The sequence below is a fragment of the Uloborus diversus genome, chromosome 5, assembly GCF_026930045.1.
Source record: "Uloborus diversus isolate 005 chromosome 5, Udiv.v.3.1, whole genome shotgun sequence".
Classification (NCBI taxonomy): Eukaryota; Metazoa; Arthropoda; class Arachnida; order Araneae; family Uloboridae; genus Uloborus; species Uloborus diversus.
The window spans coordinates 51,123,386-51,137,569 of record NC_072735.1 but is presented as its reverse complement, the minus strand read 5'-3'; the positions used below and the strand labels follow the sequence as shown (position 1 = coordinate 51,137,569).

Below are 14,184 nucleotides of genomic sequence, written 5' to 3'. Positions count from 1 at the left end.
TTGAGGGGGAGACGGGTTCATAAAATTGTGACAAGGGGAAGAGAGAGTAACAAAAAGAAACATCACGCGGCTATTATAACAATATTTTTATAAAAAATATGACTTTGTGAGAAGAGGAGCAAGATGAAGTGTTACACTTCGACAAAGGAGGAAGAGAGTTAAACATGTCAAAAAAAAAAGCGCGACATCATTTAAGGACAGTCCATTAGTAATCCTTAAATATCTCATTTTACTCCTTCAAAACTCCTTCATTTTATTTCTAAAATCCAGTTTGAACCCTGTGTCAATATTTGTATGTGTTTTGGTGAATATTTTAAAATTCCGAAGATTATTGTTAAAAGGTCTGTAAGAATTTTAGTTGAAGAAAAATGATCATTTCACATCAAAAGGGGGGAGGGGGCGTGGATTTTATTTATTTATTTATTTTTTTTTTTTTTTTGTTAAACGGACTTCCTTTAACTTCTTAACACGGGCACTGCCCTGCGGATACTGCTAGTGTATTATAAGCATAAAAAACACAATCAAAGGACGCGGACGTCATTATATGGTTAAGTGAAAACAATTAGAAATTCGTAATAGCTCAAAAAAAAAAAAACAATAGAAAATACAAGTCCTGCTCTTAAAAGTTACGCGGACTGGTTTTTTTCCGGATAACTTCACAAAATTTTTATTCTCTCGAAACTATGTTAGAATGACTTAAACAAATTTCTGTCTAACTAATGCATTTATGCTCGTGTCTTAACTAATTATAAAATAAAAATGAATTCCTTATAAAATCTATAAAAAAAAAAAAAAAAACATTACCAAAACAAGGTGATCAGGCTAAACCAGTTCTTACCTAGTGCGGGAATTATATAATGAGAGAAACAAGTGACGTGTCTTCAAACATTTCAGACAGGCCATTAAAAGAAATACAACCGTATGAGATAACTGAAAAGTAGAGAAAGCGAATTTATTCTTTCTGATACAACTGGCACGTTCTACTATAAATTCTTAAGTCGGCTTTCGGTTTCTTTGAAAATAAAACTCTATTATTGTTGAAAAAAGCTGAGTTAAGACCACTTCATATCGATGACACTTCACGTAAGCTGGAAAAGTATAGAAAATATAAAAGTTTTTTTTTTGTTATTTTTTTACAGACTTATTTTATCACTTCTAAAAAAAATAAATAAACCAAGTTTAATGCTACCAAGTGTTTACGAAAAATTTGTCATTTTCGTATGTATGGTTAAAACTTAACAACAAACCATGCACGATGCTTTTTTCAAAAATTGAAAGATTAATTACTAATTTTTAACATGAATCATTTAAAGTGCAAGGAATGTTATGATTGAGAAGCAGTGGTTTGTTTTATATTGTCACCTCAGAGCAAGACATTTAGTGTTATTTCTGCGATTAGATATCATAGTGTTGCCTTGAGGCGACGATATTTTGTTTTCAATCTTTAAAACTATATTTATTCAGAATATGTTTTGCTACGATAAAAGTAAATTCTGTAACGTTTTCTAATGCTATTCTTTTTCATTGATTTTGAAGCTTTTTTTCTCTCTCTGTAAGTGGAGCAGAATGATCATTTTATGTACATTGTGTTGCGTATTTGAGTTAAATCTATTTTCAACGGGGGACGGGATTTTAATTCTGTTCTAATTATTATGTGTTTTAGTTACGTTCTTTTTCCTCGCTGAAACGGGGTGAGAACAGGGTCTTTATTCAAATGTTTGCGTTAAAAAGATCGGATCCCTAATTCGTTCGAGTTCACTTCACCCGCACATTGGCTAGGCTGAGGTTGCTTAGTCGCTCGGCGAGATAAGCAATAAGCAATGACATTGGTGGAATGATTGACATTTTAAAGCAACTTTGGAAATTGATTTAATGCTTTTTATTTCTTTAGAAAAAATACTTTAATTTTCCAAGAAACTTTAGCTTTTTTTTTTTCTTAAATTGTTTGTTCGGGAAAGGGGGGGGGGGATTTTCATTCATTCTAGGGAATTCCTTTAAATTCCTAGAACGGACATGATGTGGGCACAGTTAGTTTTGTATGAACAAAAAATGTCTTTCCTATAAACAATATTGTTGTTAGATTAGGTTCAGTCGGGCTAAAAGGAAACATGAAATAAATGGAATTAAACTTCACTAACACACTTGTGGTAATTTTTGAAACTCGAATGTTGGGTGAGTGATGACTAAGAAACATATAGCATCGATTATGACAGTTATTCGAGTTTAAAAACAATTGTGCAATCGTCATCAGTGTTTGAAGATGACATTGTGGAAAAAGTTGTTTTTCAATGTTTACTGATTTTACATTTCCCTCTCCAGCAGATCTACAAATGCAGAGTAAATGGTGCAAAGTTACTAAAAACACTTGATAATGATATTCTTTCTCAAGCTATTTTTATTGTTTGCATTTTACGCATAAAATGTAGTTGGAAACAACTTAATTTTCCTTTCTTCGGGTTGTTTCGAAAGATTAAAATTTGGCTCAATACACTTTTGAGTGAAATTTACGTAAATGTTGCGCATAGTTTATTTTTTATACAATTTAAATCAATTGATATTATAATAGGAAAATTTGAAATATCTTATGATATATATGGTTCTCAAATGAAATATTGCTGTTGTATACATTTTTAAGCTTCTAAAATAATGGTGTGGTGTGCGAACTTTTACCTACATAAACCTTTCGGGGAAGAAAAGGTGTTGGGAATCTGTTAACCTCTAGTCCCTTAGGTAAATTAAATAACGTTAAGAAAAAAGAAATGTGGGTTCATTCACTGAGAAACAGTCGTAAAGCTATATTTTTCATACCCAAGTTACTCTTAGAAGTTAACTGGGGAATTCTTAAATATACTGTACAGAATTTAAACTCACTTCATTCACAAGAAACGGTAGGATCTGAAGTTGATCTGTTGTTTTTTTTTTTTTTTTTTTTTTTTTTTTTTTTTTTTTTTTTTACCAGAGGGAACAGAGACTTGCAAACTTAAAGTGTTTTACCGTTCAGCACACATTTTCGTTAAAAATGGGTAAAAATGTGCAACATGCTGCAAGTTAATCATACGAAGGATTCATTTTCGGTTTTTCAATGTTATTTACACTTAAATGCTCTATCATTAAATGTTCCAGTGCTTTGTATATGTTTTATATTTATTTTACCGCGTGAATGGATAAAATTGTGTATTGGTTACAGCAAATAAGAATTTTTAAATACCAAACTTCAATATTTTATTGCGAAGCAATTTTGCTTGTAATCTATATTAAACATGTATAAAGTGTAGTGGTCAAGAATTTCTTAAAAGTATTTTCTTTAATGCTAACAATTGTTATTTTTTAAAAACTAAATAGCATAAGACTAAAATTTATTTTAAAAATGGGTCCTTAACTGACATAAAAACTATGTCACTAATATGCCTAGTTAAATTTGCCTTTTTTTTCAAGTAATTTTGTTGTTTACATTCCTAATATTAATGTTTACAAATTGCTACTTGTTTTGTTACACATTTTCTACAACCTTTAGGTAAGTTCATTTCTTTTGAAACTCGTGTTAAAATTAAAATTCATACTATCAATGCCCAATTTGAAATTTGAGATGTTTTTTTGCTTATAGAAAAATAAATTGCTTCAGCAACGGATTACAGAATAAGAACTCTAAAAATGATGAAAAGCTCCCTTTGATACAAAAGCCCCGCGTGGCGGTAAAGGAATGGAAAGAGAAAAGCATGCACACTATATCTCAAATATATACGGAGGCTTTCTGGGGTAAAGAAAAATCCTTGGTAACGATGCTATAAAAGCGTATCCTATGAATGGGCTTGAAAATTCGATGCGACATGAGAAGAAAGGAACAGATAGGAGGATAGACAGATAGGATCCCCTTTTCTTAGAAGCTGTTTTAATCATCGACGAAAAGTTTCCAATGTTAGCCAGGCAGTGTTTGGCGAAAAGAAAATTCGGCTCCAATTCAAGCACACATTGCGCAGCGAGCACTCTTTGAAACTTTACGCCCCAGTAGAAATGGTAGGAAATTAAAGTTTTTTTTTCTCGTTCTCTGACAAGACGCCTCAGGATTTTGTACTGAAAACGGGGCGGCGCTTTGGATTGTAGTCTTGTTACCCTGAGGTGATGGCTTTTAGAAAAAGAATGGAAATAGAATGAAAAGTATCTTGTTTGAAATCTCGATGAAGTCAGAACGATCTTGGTTTTGAAGAATACAACATGAAATGTTGTCATTCATCAATTTTGTTGTTCTACTTATTATTTTCTAGCTGAAGTTACTTCTTCATTAAAGAATGGAATGTTTCCTACAAATTAGTTATTTTTCTTTCCCTGTATATCATTCCACTACCGTATTTTTCATATTTAAAATGTGTTTTTCACGATTTAAAATGTATACGTGCAAAGTGTTTTTCTTTTTCTTTTTTTTTTTTTGTAATTTTATGTCATTAAATTTAGAATTGATACTGCATTAGATAAACATATATTATTTATAGGTGAAACGTAAGCTAAATTAATACGTGGTATTAAAATACGTGCTTCGTTAATTACCTTACATAGTTTTACGCATGCTTTCAAAATTAAATTTTAAATTCAGAAAGCATTTGTTACTGTCAAAAACAACATTTTTTAAAATAAAAAAAACAGTAGATCCTGTTATTTCAAAAAAGACCAGAAAATGCATTGCATCTATCAATTCATTTATAGTAAACGCAAAGGGGCATGCATAAGGTGGGAGCCCCTGTTGGCCCGTGCCCAAGCCTGAAGGTGACCGATATTTTTTAAATGCGGGGTGAAATATATGTAGGAACGTAGGGGTTAACAATATTTAGGGGGCCCGTAAAAGCATTTGTCACAGGCACCAAAAATTTCTGTGCACTCCCCAGTACGCACATAAATAAATATTTTGTTTCTTGATGTGTTACAACCTTCTTAAAAGTTTTTTTTTTCTCTTTTCAGTGGTTCTGCAAGATTATCAAGTAAATGTATACGACGAATACGTCATACATGGCAATACAGCAGTGTTTAGATGCATTGTTCCGGACTTTATGAAAGAATTTCTCAGTGTCACTTCTTGGACCAGAGATGACGGCCTGGTCATAGTTCATCATAAAAATGCAGGTGAGATTATCTTGGATAAAAGATAGATAATCTTTAATTAGTATTAGTCAGTATAATACCAAAAATATTATTTTTGAACTTATTTATTTATTTTTTGTCTTAACTGTCATAATCAGAACTTTGAATTTAAACAGCAAATGAATTTTGGTCAGCCAGTCAAGAGATTTGGAAATCATCATTTTTGAGTGTTATAAGAAAAAAAGATCTAAATTTAATTTAATTGAAAAAAAATAAATTCAAAGAATAAGTGGTTTCCTGCAACATGTTTTAGCATTTGACGGGCATCTGATTATTTTCCATTTAAGTCGCATCATAAATAATATTTATTACAAGATTGTTCATAACAAAAATTCTAACGTCATTTCTACCAGTAAGCGACAGGGACCAAATAAATAATGTAAAGCTGTTTTATCTTCAAAGTAATTTTTCAATATCTTACAAGAAATCACTTGCATTTATTTTTATTTACTCAATGTAACAAATGCCGACTTTAAATCAAGCTCTTCAATACATCGTTTTGATTTAGAAAGAGATTTAGAGGTATCTTTTATCAAAATGACCTAGCAGGAACGGAAATATCGTTATCTGTATTCGATTCTCGGATGGCGATATGAGACGTGTTCGGAAATATTGAGCTGCTATATATTTTATTACATTATTCTATTCCTGCCTTACGAGGACAGTGCCATTGTAGTTTCTGTTCAGAAAATACTATATCTATTTTTCTTTCAAACATCCAATACTTAAGGATAAGGAGCATATGTGATGTTGTTTTCTGCAAATAGTATTACATTTTCCTCGTTTTGGACTAGGTCAACTCAAATGCTATTTGGGTAATGTGATCTAACTTAAGAAATAAACTTTTCAAAAAATACAAACCAGTATTTTGGGACTAAAAGATGTCAATCATTATCTTTATGAACAATGAAATGAAAAATAGCAGGCGTAACGAAGAATTAAAACGTTATATATTTCCTACAAATCTTTAAACTTTACCTTCTGATACAAAATATATTTGTCGGGTCATTCAACTGAAGGTTAATTTCTATTGTATTTATTAAATTGCTTAGAGGATGCTGATATTTTAGACGCTGATGATAAATTTGTTGTTCAAAAGCAAACAAATAACTTAAAATCAAAAAAAAAAAAAAAAAGAAATGGGTGTTCTTAATTGAAATATTTTGAATGTTTTTCTTTCGTTCTTTCTTTCTTTTTTTTTTAACAATTGACTAATCTTTTAGTTTCCAAAAAATTATCCGCATTAGTTTCCAAAAATTTTATCCTGTGGTCATCTTGACATTTTCCCTATGTTTCATGGACCCCTTCCCTCCCCTCACCTAGATATAACCCCAAAGTAAGGCATATTAATTCTTGCGTTAGACCGTTTAGAAACGTTGCGTTGAGGCGTTAGAGCAAATCAGATGATTAAAATTTGTCATTTTTATTCTGCTAGCGGTACCCGCACTGCTTTGCCCATTGTAGAAAATTGAAATTGCATTTGGTTCGCCTGTGTATTTACAAATAATGGATGAAGAATTTCTCGCCAGTATGCTACTTAATGTGTGTTATGGTAATTTGCGTGTCCTTATTATGGTAGTTTACTCGTCCATATTATGGTAATTTGCTTGGTAAAATGTTTCTGAAATTAGAATTAAAAAAGAAAAAAATCGAATTTTCGAAAAATCGCTTCGAGGTGCAGACCCTATGCTACGAACTAATTTTTTGAAAATCGGCTCAACGGTATTGGCACTATACGTGTAACATAGTTCCAGACATAGACCTTCAACTTTATTATCAGTAAAGAAAATCATACTTTAAAAGCAATGGAAATATTCCATAAGAATTTAAATACTTATTTGAGAGGACGAAAAATTACATTCAAGGGTTTTCAACACGTATAGACTTTTTCAGCAATTAACTTAAAACACATTTCTGATAGCTGTGTAAGAAATACAGTTTAAAAACATCTTCCAATCTTCAAGTTACTTCAGAATCCAAGTTACTTCAGCTCAACTCGCAAGCTACTTTAAATAGATAATTGGAAGAAAAATAAAATAAGGTGGCCGTTTCATTTGCTTTTGTTACTTAACATGGCACAAAATGCAACTCTGGTATAATTTTTCTTTAAATTTAATTTGCATTAAAAATAAAAATGATCAATGGCAAGGTCAAATTTAATGCTTTGACAGTACAAAATTTACTTTAGACTTCCAAGTTGTCAGGCTTTACATGTTGCATTGATTTCTTAAACTTATTGAATTCAAGCGAAGAAAAATGTTTTTTTTTTTTTTGTAAGCACACTTATTTGGAATCGGTTACTTAATAGGTTAACTTAATAGGTTATTTATAAAATTGAGTAATATTATTTGTTTTCAAACTACAAAAATTATGCTTAAGTCTATAATCAGTCAATATATTTTTTTTTTATTTTGCACATATTTCAAAAATGTTTTTTGCTAAGTGACCTTTTTGAATTAGTTTGAAGTTTGGAAATGAGCAGTAAAAATCTCGATAGTTTGGTCGTTTTCCAAGCAACGCTAACATCAAAGTTCTGTCTGGAAGGAAATTGCGTACGATGAAACGAAAAAGATTACAAATACATAAAAAAAAACCTAAAAATTTTTTTACAAAAAAAGAAAGGGATACAACTTAATTTTGTAAAAGTTTAAAAGCACAGTTTAAACTTTTTTCACGGAGCTTGTTTTTCAATAACGTGAAATCTTGTATTCTCATGGCATAAATAAGTATTATTTAGGAAGAAAGGTAAAGTTGTGCTTAATTCCTTATAGCATTCATATAGTGCCAACATTTAAGCGATAACTAGTTTAAATGAAATCCAGGCTCTTGGACCCTTATTTGAGTTTAATGCATCCCCATTTTTTTTTATTTTATTTATTTATTTATTTATTTATTTATTTATTTATTCATTTTTGATTTCCTTGAAATGTACCCAAACAAACAACTTTTGCTATAAGTGACAGCTTATAACGAGAGTAGGGTCAGGTGGGGTGGAATGGGTCTATCTATTGTCTAACTATTCAAATCCGATATCCAACAATCAAAAAACCATAACTGACTTTTTACCTTTGAACAATACACTTCCCATATCCATAGTTATTAATACTGAAATAATTTTATTGTTTAGTGAAAGAGCTATTATTTCGAACTCTGTTTTTATACCCATTCCACCCCATGGAGTGGGGTGAAATGGGTAGTATTATTTTAAACTAAATTTCAAAGTGAAAACATGAATTTATAATTATTTTTTCACAAAAAGATATCAATATAATGGTAAAAATCTATTGAAAAGTATAGTCTGTAATTTCACTTCAATTAAAGGTATAGTGTCCACGATTGTTGAGGATTGGCTGACTTAATTTTTTGATGATCTGTTTTTCTTTAATCCCTTCTTTCTGTAATTAATTTAGATTTTCGTATTATTGGGGACACGGTGAAAAAGCTTCCCAAGAAATATTTCAGAATTCTTACAGCATAAGCACCAGTATCTAAAGATTCTAGAACTTGACCAATAAAATACATTTTAAATTTCTTAGAAAGATTAGTAGCAAATGTTTGTTTTATAACTAGCACCCAATCTCCTGTAAATATTGCACATTAATTTAGTGGAATAGAAGTTTGATCAGACTGATTTTCAATTTATTCAGTCAGCTCTGGCTTTCTCTAGTGGTTGTGGGCATGACTCGTCTTCGGTGGTAAATAAATTATAATTTCAGTATCGATAGCATGCTTTACAGTTTCGTATGTCAGATGGTTTGCTTGTCTTTTTAGATGCAATGAAAAAGGTTTGAACCATTCCTCAAAAATTATGTCTTCCATCCAATCAGATTTAGCGCCACCATAATCAACTCCATAACATAAGGATTTCAGAATCTAAAACTTCGGATAAAATAAACAACTTGCTTCAAAGAAACACTTTTAATGAGAAAAAATGTTAATTCCACTCACTTTGTCATTTAGCCTAATATTTTACTCATTCCATCCCACTTAAAAAATTTTAACGTATTTCTTAAGATGTATGGAGTTTTTCATATCTGATTTTTTCAGTTGACAAAGAAGACTTCCTTTAATGAAAATAACAGTAATAGAATGCTATCAAAATTCAAATAAAATTCTGAAAACAAAGTTTCAAAGATATCAGCTAATTTTGAATTTTATAATTTAGCTTTCAAGAAGGGTGCCACTAAACTGACTCTTTCGATTGAGTTTTTTCTTGAACCGAAATAAAGCCAAACTATTGTAAATAATATGAGTGTTTTATTTAAAAAAAATGTTTTTTTTTCTTGTAACTCAATGATAAATGATCTTCTCATTCCACTACACCTGACCCAATAAAATATATTTCGTCCTTTTTTGTATTCTTTTTTTTTGGGGAGGGGGGCGGGGGGGGGGCACCTGCAAGAAAGATAAAAAAAAATGACATTGGAGTTTTATTGTCTAAGGTGTGTAGTAGAGTGGTGTGAAAATGACCAAAAGAACCTTCGTTTTTAAATTTCAATTTTCTTGATATTTCAAAATGTACCAAATAATTAAAAGTTTCGTAAAATTTGAAGATTTTTGAAAATTATTGTGATTTATCAAACCCTTATCCTTTACAATGGTATAAAGGACATTACAAAAAAATAAACATCACTTTACTCGCCCTGTTAAAATTAGTTTCGTCAACTTAAGACTTAGTTCATATAATAAAATGCCATAAACAGATTACAAAACGGAATAATGGAATTGATATTTTGAGTCGGACGTAAGCATTAGCGTTCACAAAGCGATACGTGCACGCATGAAGTGCAATCGTGCTTCTTATGCAGCTTCGTGGCTTCGTCATGTATTTTTCCATAGCATTCGTGCGGTTGGGGAAGTTTGACAAGCTCATAGTTGTATTCATCTCTGCAGTGATGAGATTCCTTGGTTCATTGTCTGCCATTGCTATGACTCTAATAGAATCTGAGATAGTGTAGACCTTAAATATTTTGTATTGAGCATTCAACGGCATCTTCGTTAAGTTTTGCGGGAATTTTCGTCTTGTCCATTGGGGTCCGCTTTTGCTTTACTATCCCCCTCCGCCCCCCATCCATAATAGGATGAACTCAAGTTATGTAGTGGATAGTCCATCTTCATTCTCTGGGTGATCAATGAATGCGTTTCGGTGAATGATCTTCTAGTTCTGAAGGTTAAGGTGGCAAAACGAAAGTCCGGTGAAGATGTCTACTGGGTTTACCTATCTCCATATTTGCATAACTAGTGGGTTTTTATTTAAAACTGCATAAAAGTATGTACTTCAATGATACAAGTATGGGACATTTGAAAATTATCTGACTGACCCACATGAAATAGGCATTCGTAGGATTTGATAGTTCTTTTTCAAAGAGCTTACTGCTCAAATTTATTTATTAATTATTTATTTATTTATTTTTAATGACAACTGAGCTCAGCGTTTTAATGCACTTATTTATGATTATTTCATTGTATCAAGAAATACAGGCACACGTAGAGGGATTTGCAGCCATAACCACCGCAAAGTCAGACATTGAACTCGCAATCTCAAATACCTCTAGATAATCGTTTATACTGCTGAACAAATGAGGCTTCAATGAGCAGCAATTATTCATCGTGAGAGATTCAGGCAAAGATGTTTTTGTTTTTGACTTTAGATAGTTCTCATTCTATTTCCATTCTTTTTCTAAAATGATAACTCTGCGGAAGGGAACTCCTATTCAGCCGAATAATGATAATTTTTCTAATCGTCAGACAAAATGTACCGATTTAGAAAATTATCCGGAGGCCACAGTGAACTCCCATCGGGTAGTCTCTGTCGTCACTTGAAGATACTACCTCCCACTCGTTTTCTAAATAATTTCGTCAAATGAGTTCCAATCGGATTGAAATTGTAATGAACCGCTCAAAAATAAATAAATAAATAAATAAATAAATAATCGCAAAAAATAAATAATAAATAAATAAATTATAAGAAGAGCAAAAAAAGACCGCACAAAAATAAATAAATAATAAAATAAATAAATACATAAAAATTGCACATAAATAATATCGAAGAAAAAGAAGACGCACAAAAACAAGTTTGAGTGTATCTTATCATTTTACGTACAATTGAGTATAATATTCATACGTTAAAGTATAGTAGCATAACAAATTTTGTAAAATATTTTTAATTTAGCATATTGGAGTCAAATCACTTTTGCATATATATTATAAATTTTCAGTATAAAATATTCATAAAATATGAATACATAAATGTATTTTTAGATAGCACTTCATTTGGACCACTCTCTCTTTCACAATAGACGGGACAGAAAAATGCAATTTCACTTCTATCAAGTTTCAATAACAGTCATCATTCCTTCAAATAAGTTACTTTTTGCACTTTTCTACCATCAAAATGATTTGAGAAAATTCAATGACGATTGGGTATTCAGGGTTCTTCAATGCAGTCATAAATTCAAATGAAATGTGGTATTAAATTTCAGATACCAAAAGCTAGGAGAAGATCTCTTGTGAAACGAAATATTCAAACATTTTTTTTTTTTTTAGATTAAAAAAAAGTAAGAAAAGAGTGAAAGGAAGTAGAGAGCTTATCGGATCTTAAAAGATTATGTTGAAAGTTTTTTATTTTCCTACATTTTTCAGACTTTTTCTTAAGATCAGCCAAGCACTCATACATTTCATCATTCACTTTCTCTAAAGCTTTTTTTATGCAGAACTTTTGATTTTACTGGCAACAGCTGACAACTTCGGTAATTGAGACTTCAGATTTACCATGAAATCTGATCAAGTATGCAAAAATAGCAAATTAGATTAGTTTTGGAAAGTGCGCAGAGGAATATATATATATATAGATATGTATATATATATATATATTAGGGTGTCCCAAAAAAATGAAAGTCGTTTTTTTTAAACGCATACCCTCTTATTTTTTTCCTTTTACATCAAAACCGTTGTAAAAAAAGTTTCATGCAATTTGAAGCACGGTAACCCGTGCCGACTTGCGCCTAAAGTTCTAAACGTGCAAATAGCACGTGTATTCATAAGCAAGCGAACGCTGGCGACGCGATACTTTGCGAAGCTCAAAACAGCTGTAAATTGTGCACAGAAAACAAATGAAAACAGAAAAAACATATTTTGGGGAGGGGGGGGGGGGGGCTTATCCGTGGCAATTTGCAAACCGTCAAATGTGTCAGTACGAATACCTTCCGGTCAGCGAGCGCAGTATAGTCGCTCCATAGGGAACGAAACATGGCACTGGAATTGCGAAGTTTGAAAAAAGAGATATTTTTAATAGGAGTCGTAAAACACCAAATTACAGGTTTGAAACTTCCCTCTAACGGACAAGTTCTGACCGTTTTGTTTTATAACATTTGAGAAGTAAATTTAACCATCAGTGAAAGTGCAAATCTCGACATTCGGGAATGTACCATCTTTTGGGAAAAGGCACGCATTCTTACCAAATCGTTGCCAAATTGTGCGAATAAACTTAAAAACCTGTATCAAATTTGGAGAGACTTACAAAAAAAAATGCAAAAAAAAAAAACTGCAGGAAGTATTCAGGCAGCGCCAACAAGAATTTGAGAGTAATTTAAGTAATTTATTCAATATTGCACATGCTGATGCACTTCGGTTAATCAAAATAGAGGAAGATGGGATTTTCTTGCCACTCCAAAGAGAGCCCGGCCGACGTGGTCACTTTAGGTAAGGTGGATAAAAAACTGGCCGATAAAGAGGAAAGGGCTCGACTTTGAGTTGTCAAAGAAGAAATGGTGCATGAAATGCGATTCCGCTTCAACATCCTCGGAATTGTATGAACCTGTACAAGAAAGTTCTTCTTCGAGCTCTAGTGAAAATATTAATTCAGAAGATTTCCCTAAAACATATAAAGCAGTACCTGGAACAAGTTTATCAGAACCTGGAACAAGTATATTAGAACCTGGAACAAGTATATCAGAACCTGGAACAAGAATTATCAGAACCTGGAACAAGTAAATATGTAATGAGGAGCCATTTTATTACTCCGAAGTCAGTTGCTGCGTTGGACAGGTGTCCAAGTATACGAGATTTTGTGTTTATTCTTGAAGCTAATATTGACGCACTTGGGTGTAACAGTGATGGATTTGTTATAGGTATCTTCAATTCCAAGATTCGAACTGAAAAGCGGAAGGAGCATGAGGAAAGAATAAAAATTGGTTTTCAGTACGAGGTACCACATGTAGTGAATTTACCTTGGGATATGAAAGTGTTGCCTGCTTTGAGTGCTCAAAAATCAAAAAAATATCGCTTATCTATAGTTATTTCATAACGATGTGACAAACAACTCATTGCTGAGGCTAAACTGGATAATTCTACAGGAAAAGAACAAAAACAGGCTGTTTGAAAGGCAGTTTTAGATTGGAATCTCGAAGACAAAGTTCAAAACTCTTTGTTGTGATACTGAAGCTTCCAAAACAGGTCCTTTAAGTGGTTCTTGCGCTATTCTTGAGAAAATATATGATAGAGAAATGCTTTTCTTTACTTCCCGCCATCATATAAATGAACTGATCTATCCCACTAAAATACAGTGCTATGGAGGAGCTGCGGAGTTGTTCCGAACTGTACCCTAACTTGGAAAATTTACTTGACTTTTACCGTGCTAAACTCACTAATATTACGGTCAGGGATGACCATCAAGAGTTGATAGAACTGCCTATCATATTTTTAGGTGGAGATACAGAAAATGAATTTAAAATAAGACCACCGGGAGTCATGCACCAAGCTCGATGGGCGGCTCGAACGATTTACTCCCTAAAACGATTACTATTTAGTTCACAACTAAAATTATATACGAAGGAAAATGAAACATTGTTTGATGTCTGCTTGTTTGTAGTAACAATATACGTGAAACCATGGCTTCAATACATTTTGGCAGTCAAAGCACACAACAAAGATTTGTGCTTTTTGAAAAAAATGTACGAAAATGTGGAACCAGTTACCTCAAAAGCTGTTCTACAAAAATTCATCCAGCTTTTACGGTATGGTCAATAATATTTCATTCTTTGATGTGAAAAAGAC

At 32.0% G+C, this 14,184-nt stretch overlaps 1 protein-coding gene across 1 annotated transcript in view; it reads left to right on the top strand.

The window, feature by feature from the left end:
- Positions 1 to 14,184, top strand: part of LOC129222917 (cell adhesion molecule Dscam2-like) — a 564,289-nt gene that overhangs the window by 149,360 nt on the left and 400,745 nt on the right. Inside the window, 1 exon segment of the mRNA XM_054857478.1 lies at positions 4,951 to 5,112. Within this exon segment, the coding sequence (XP_054713453.1) occupies positions 4,951 to 5,112 (162 nt within the window).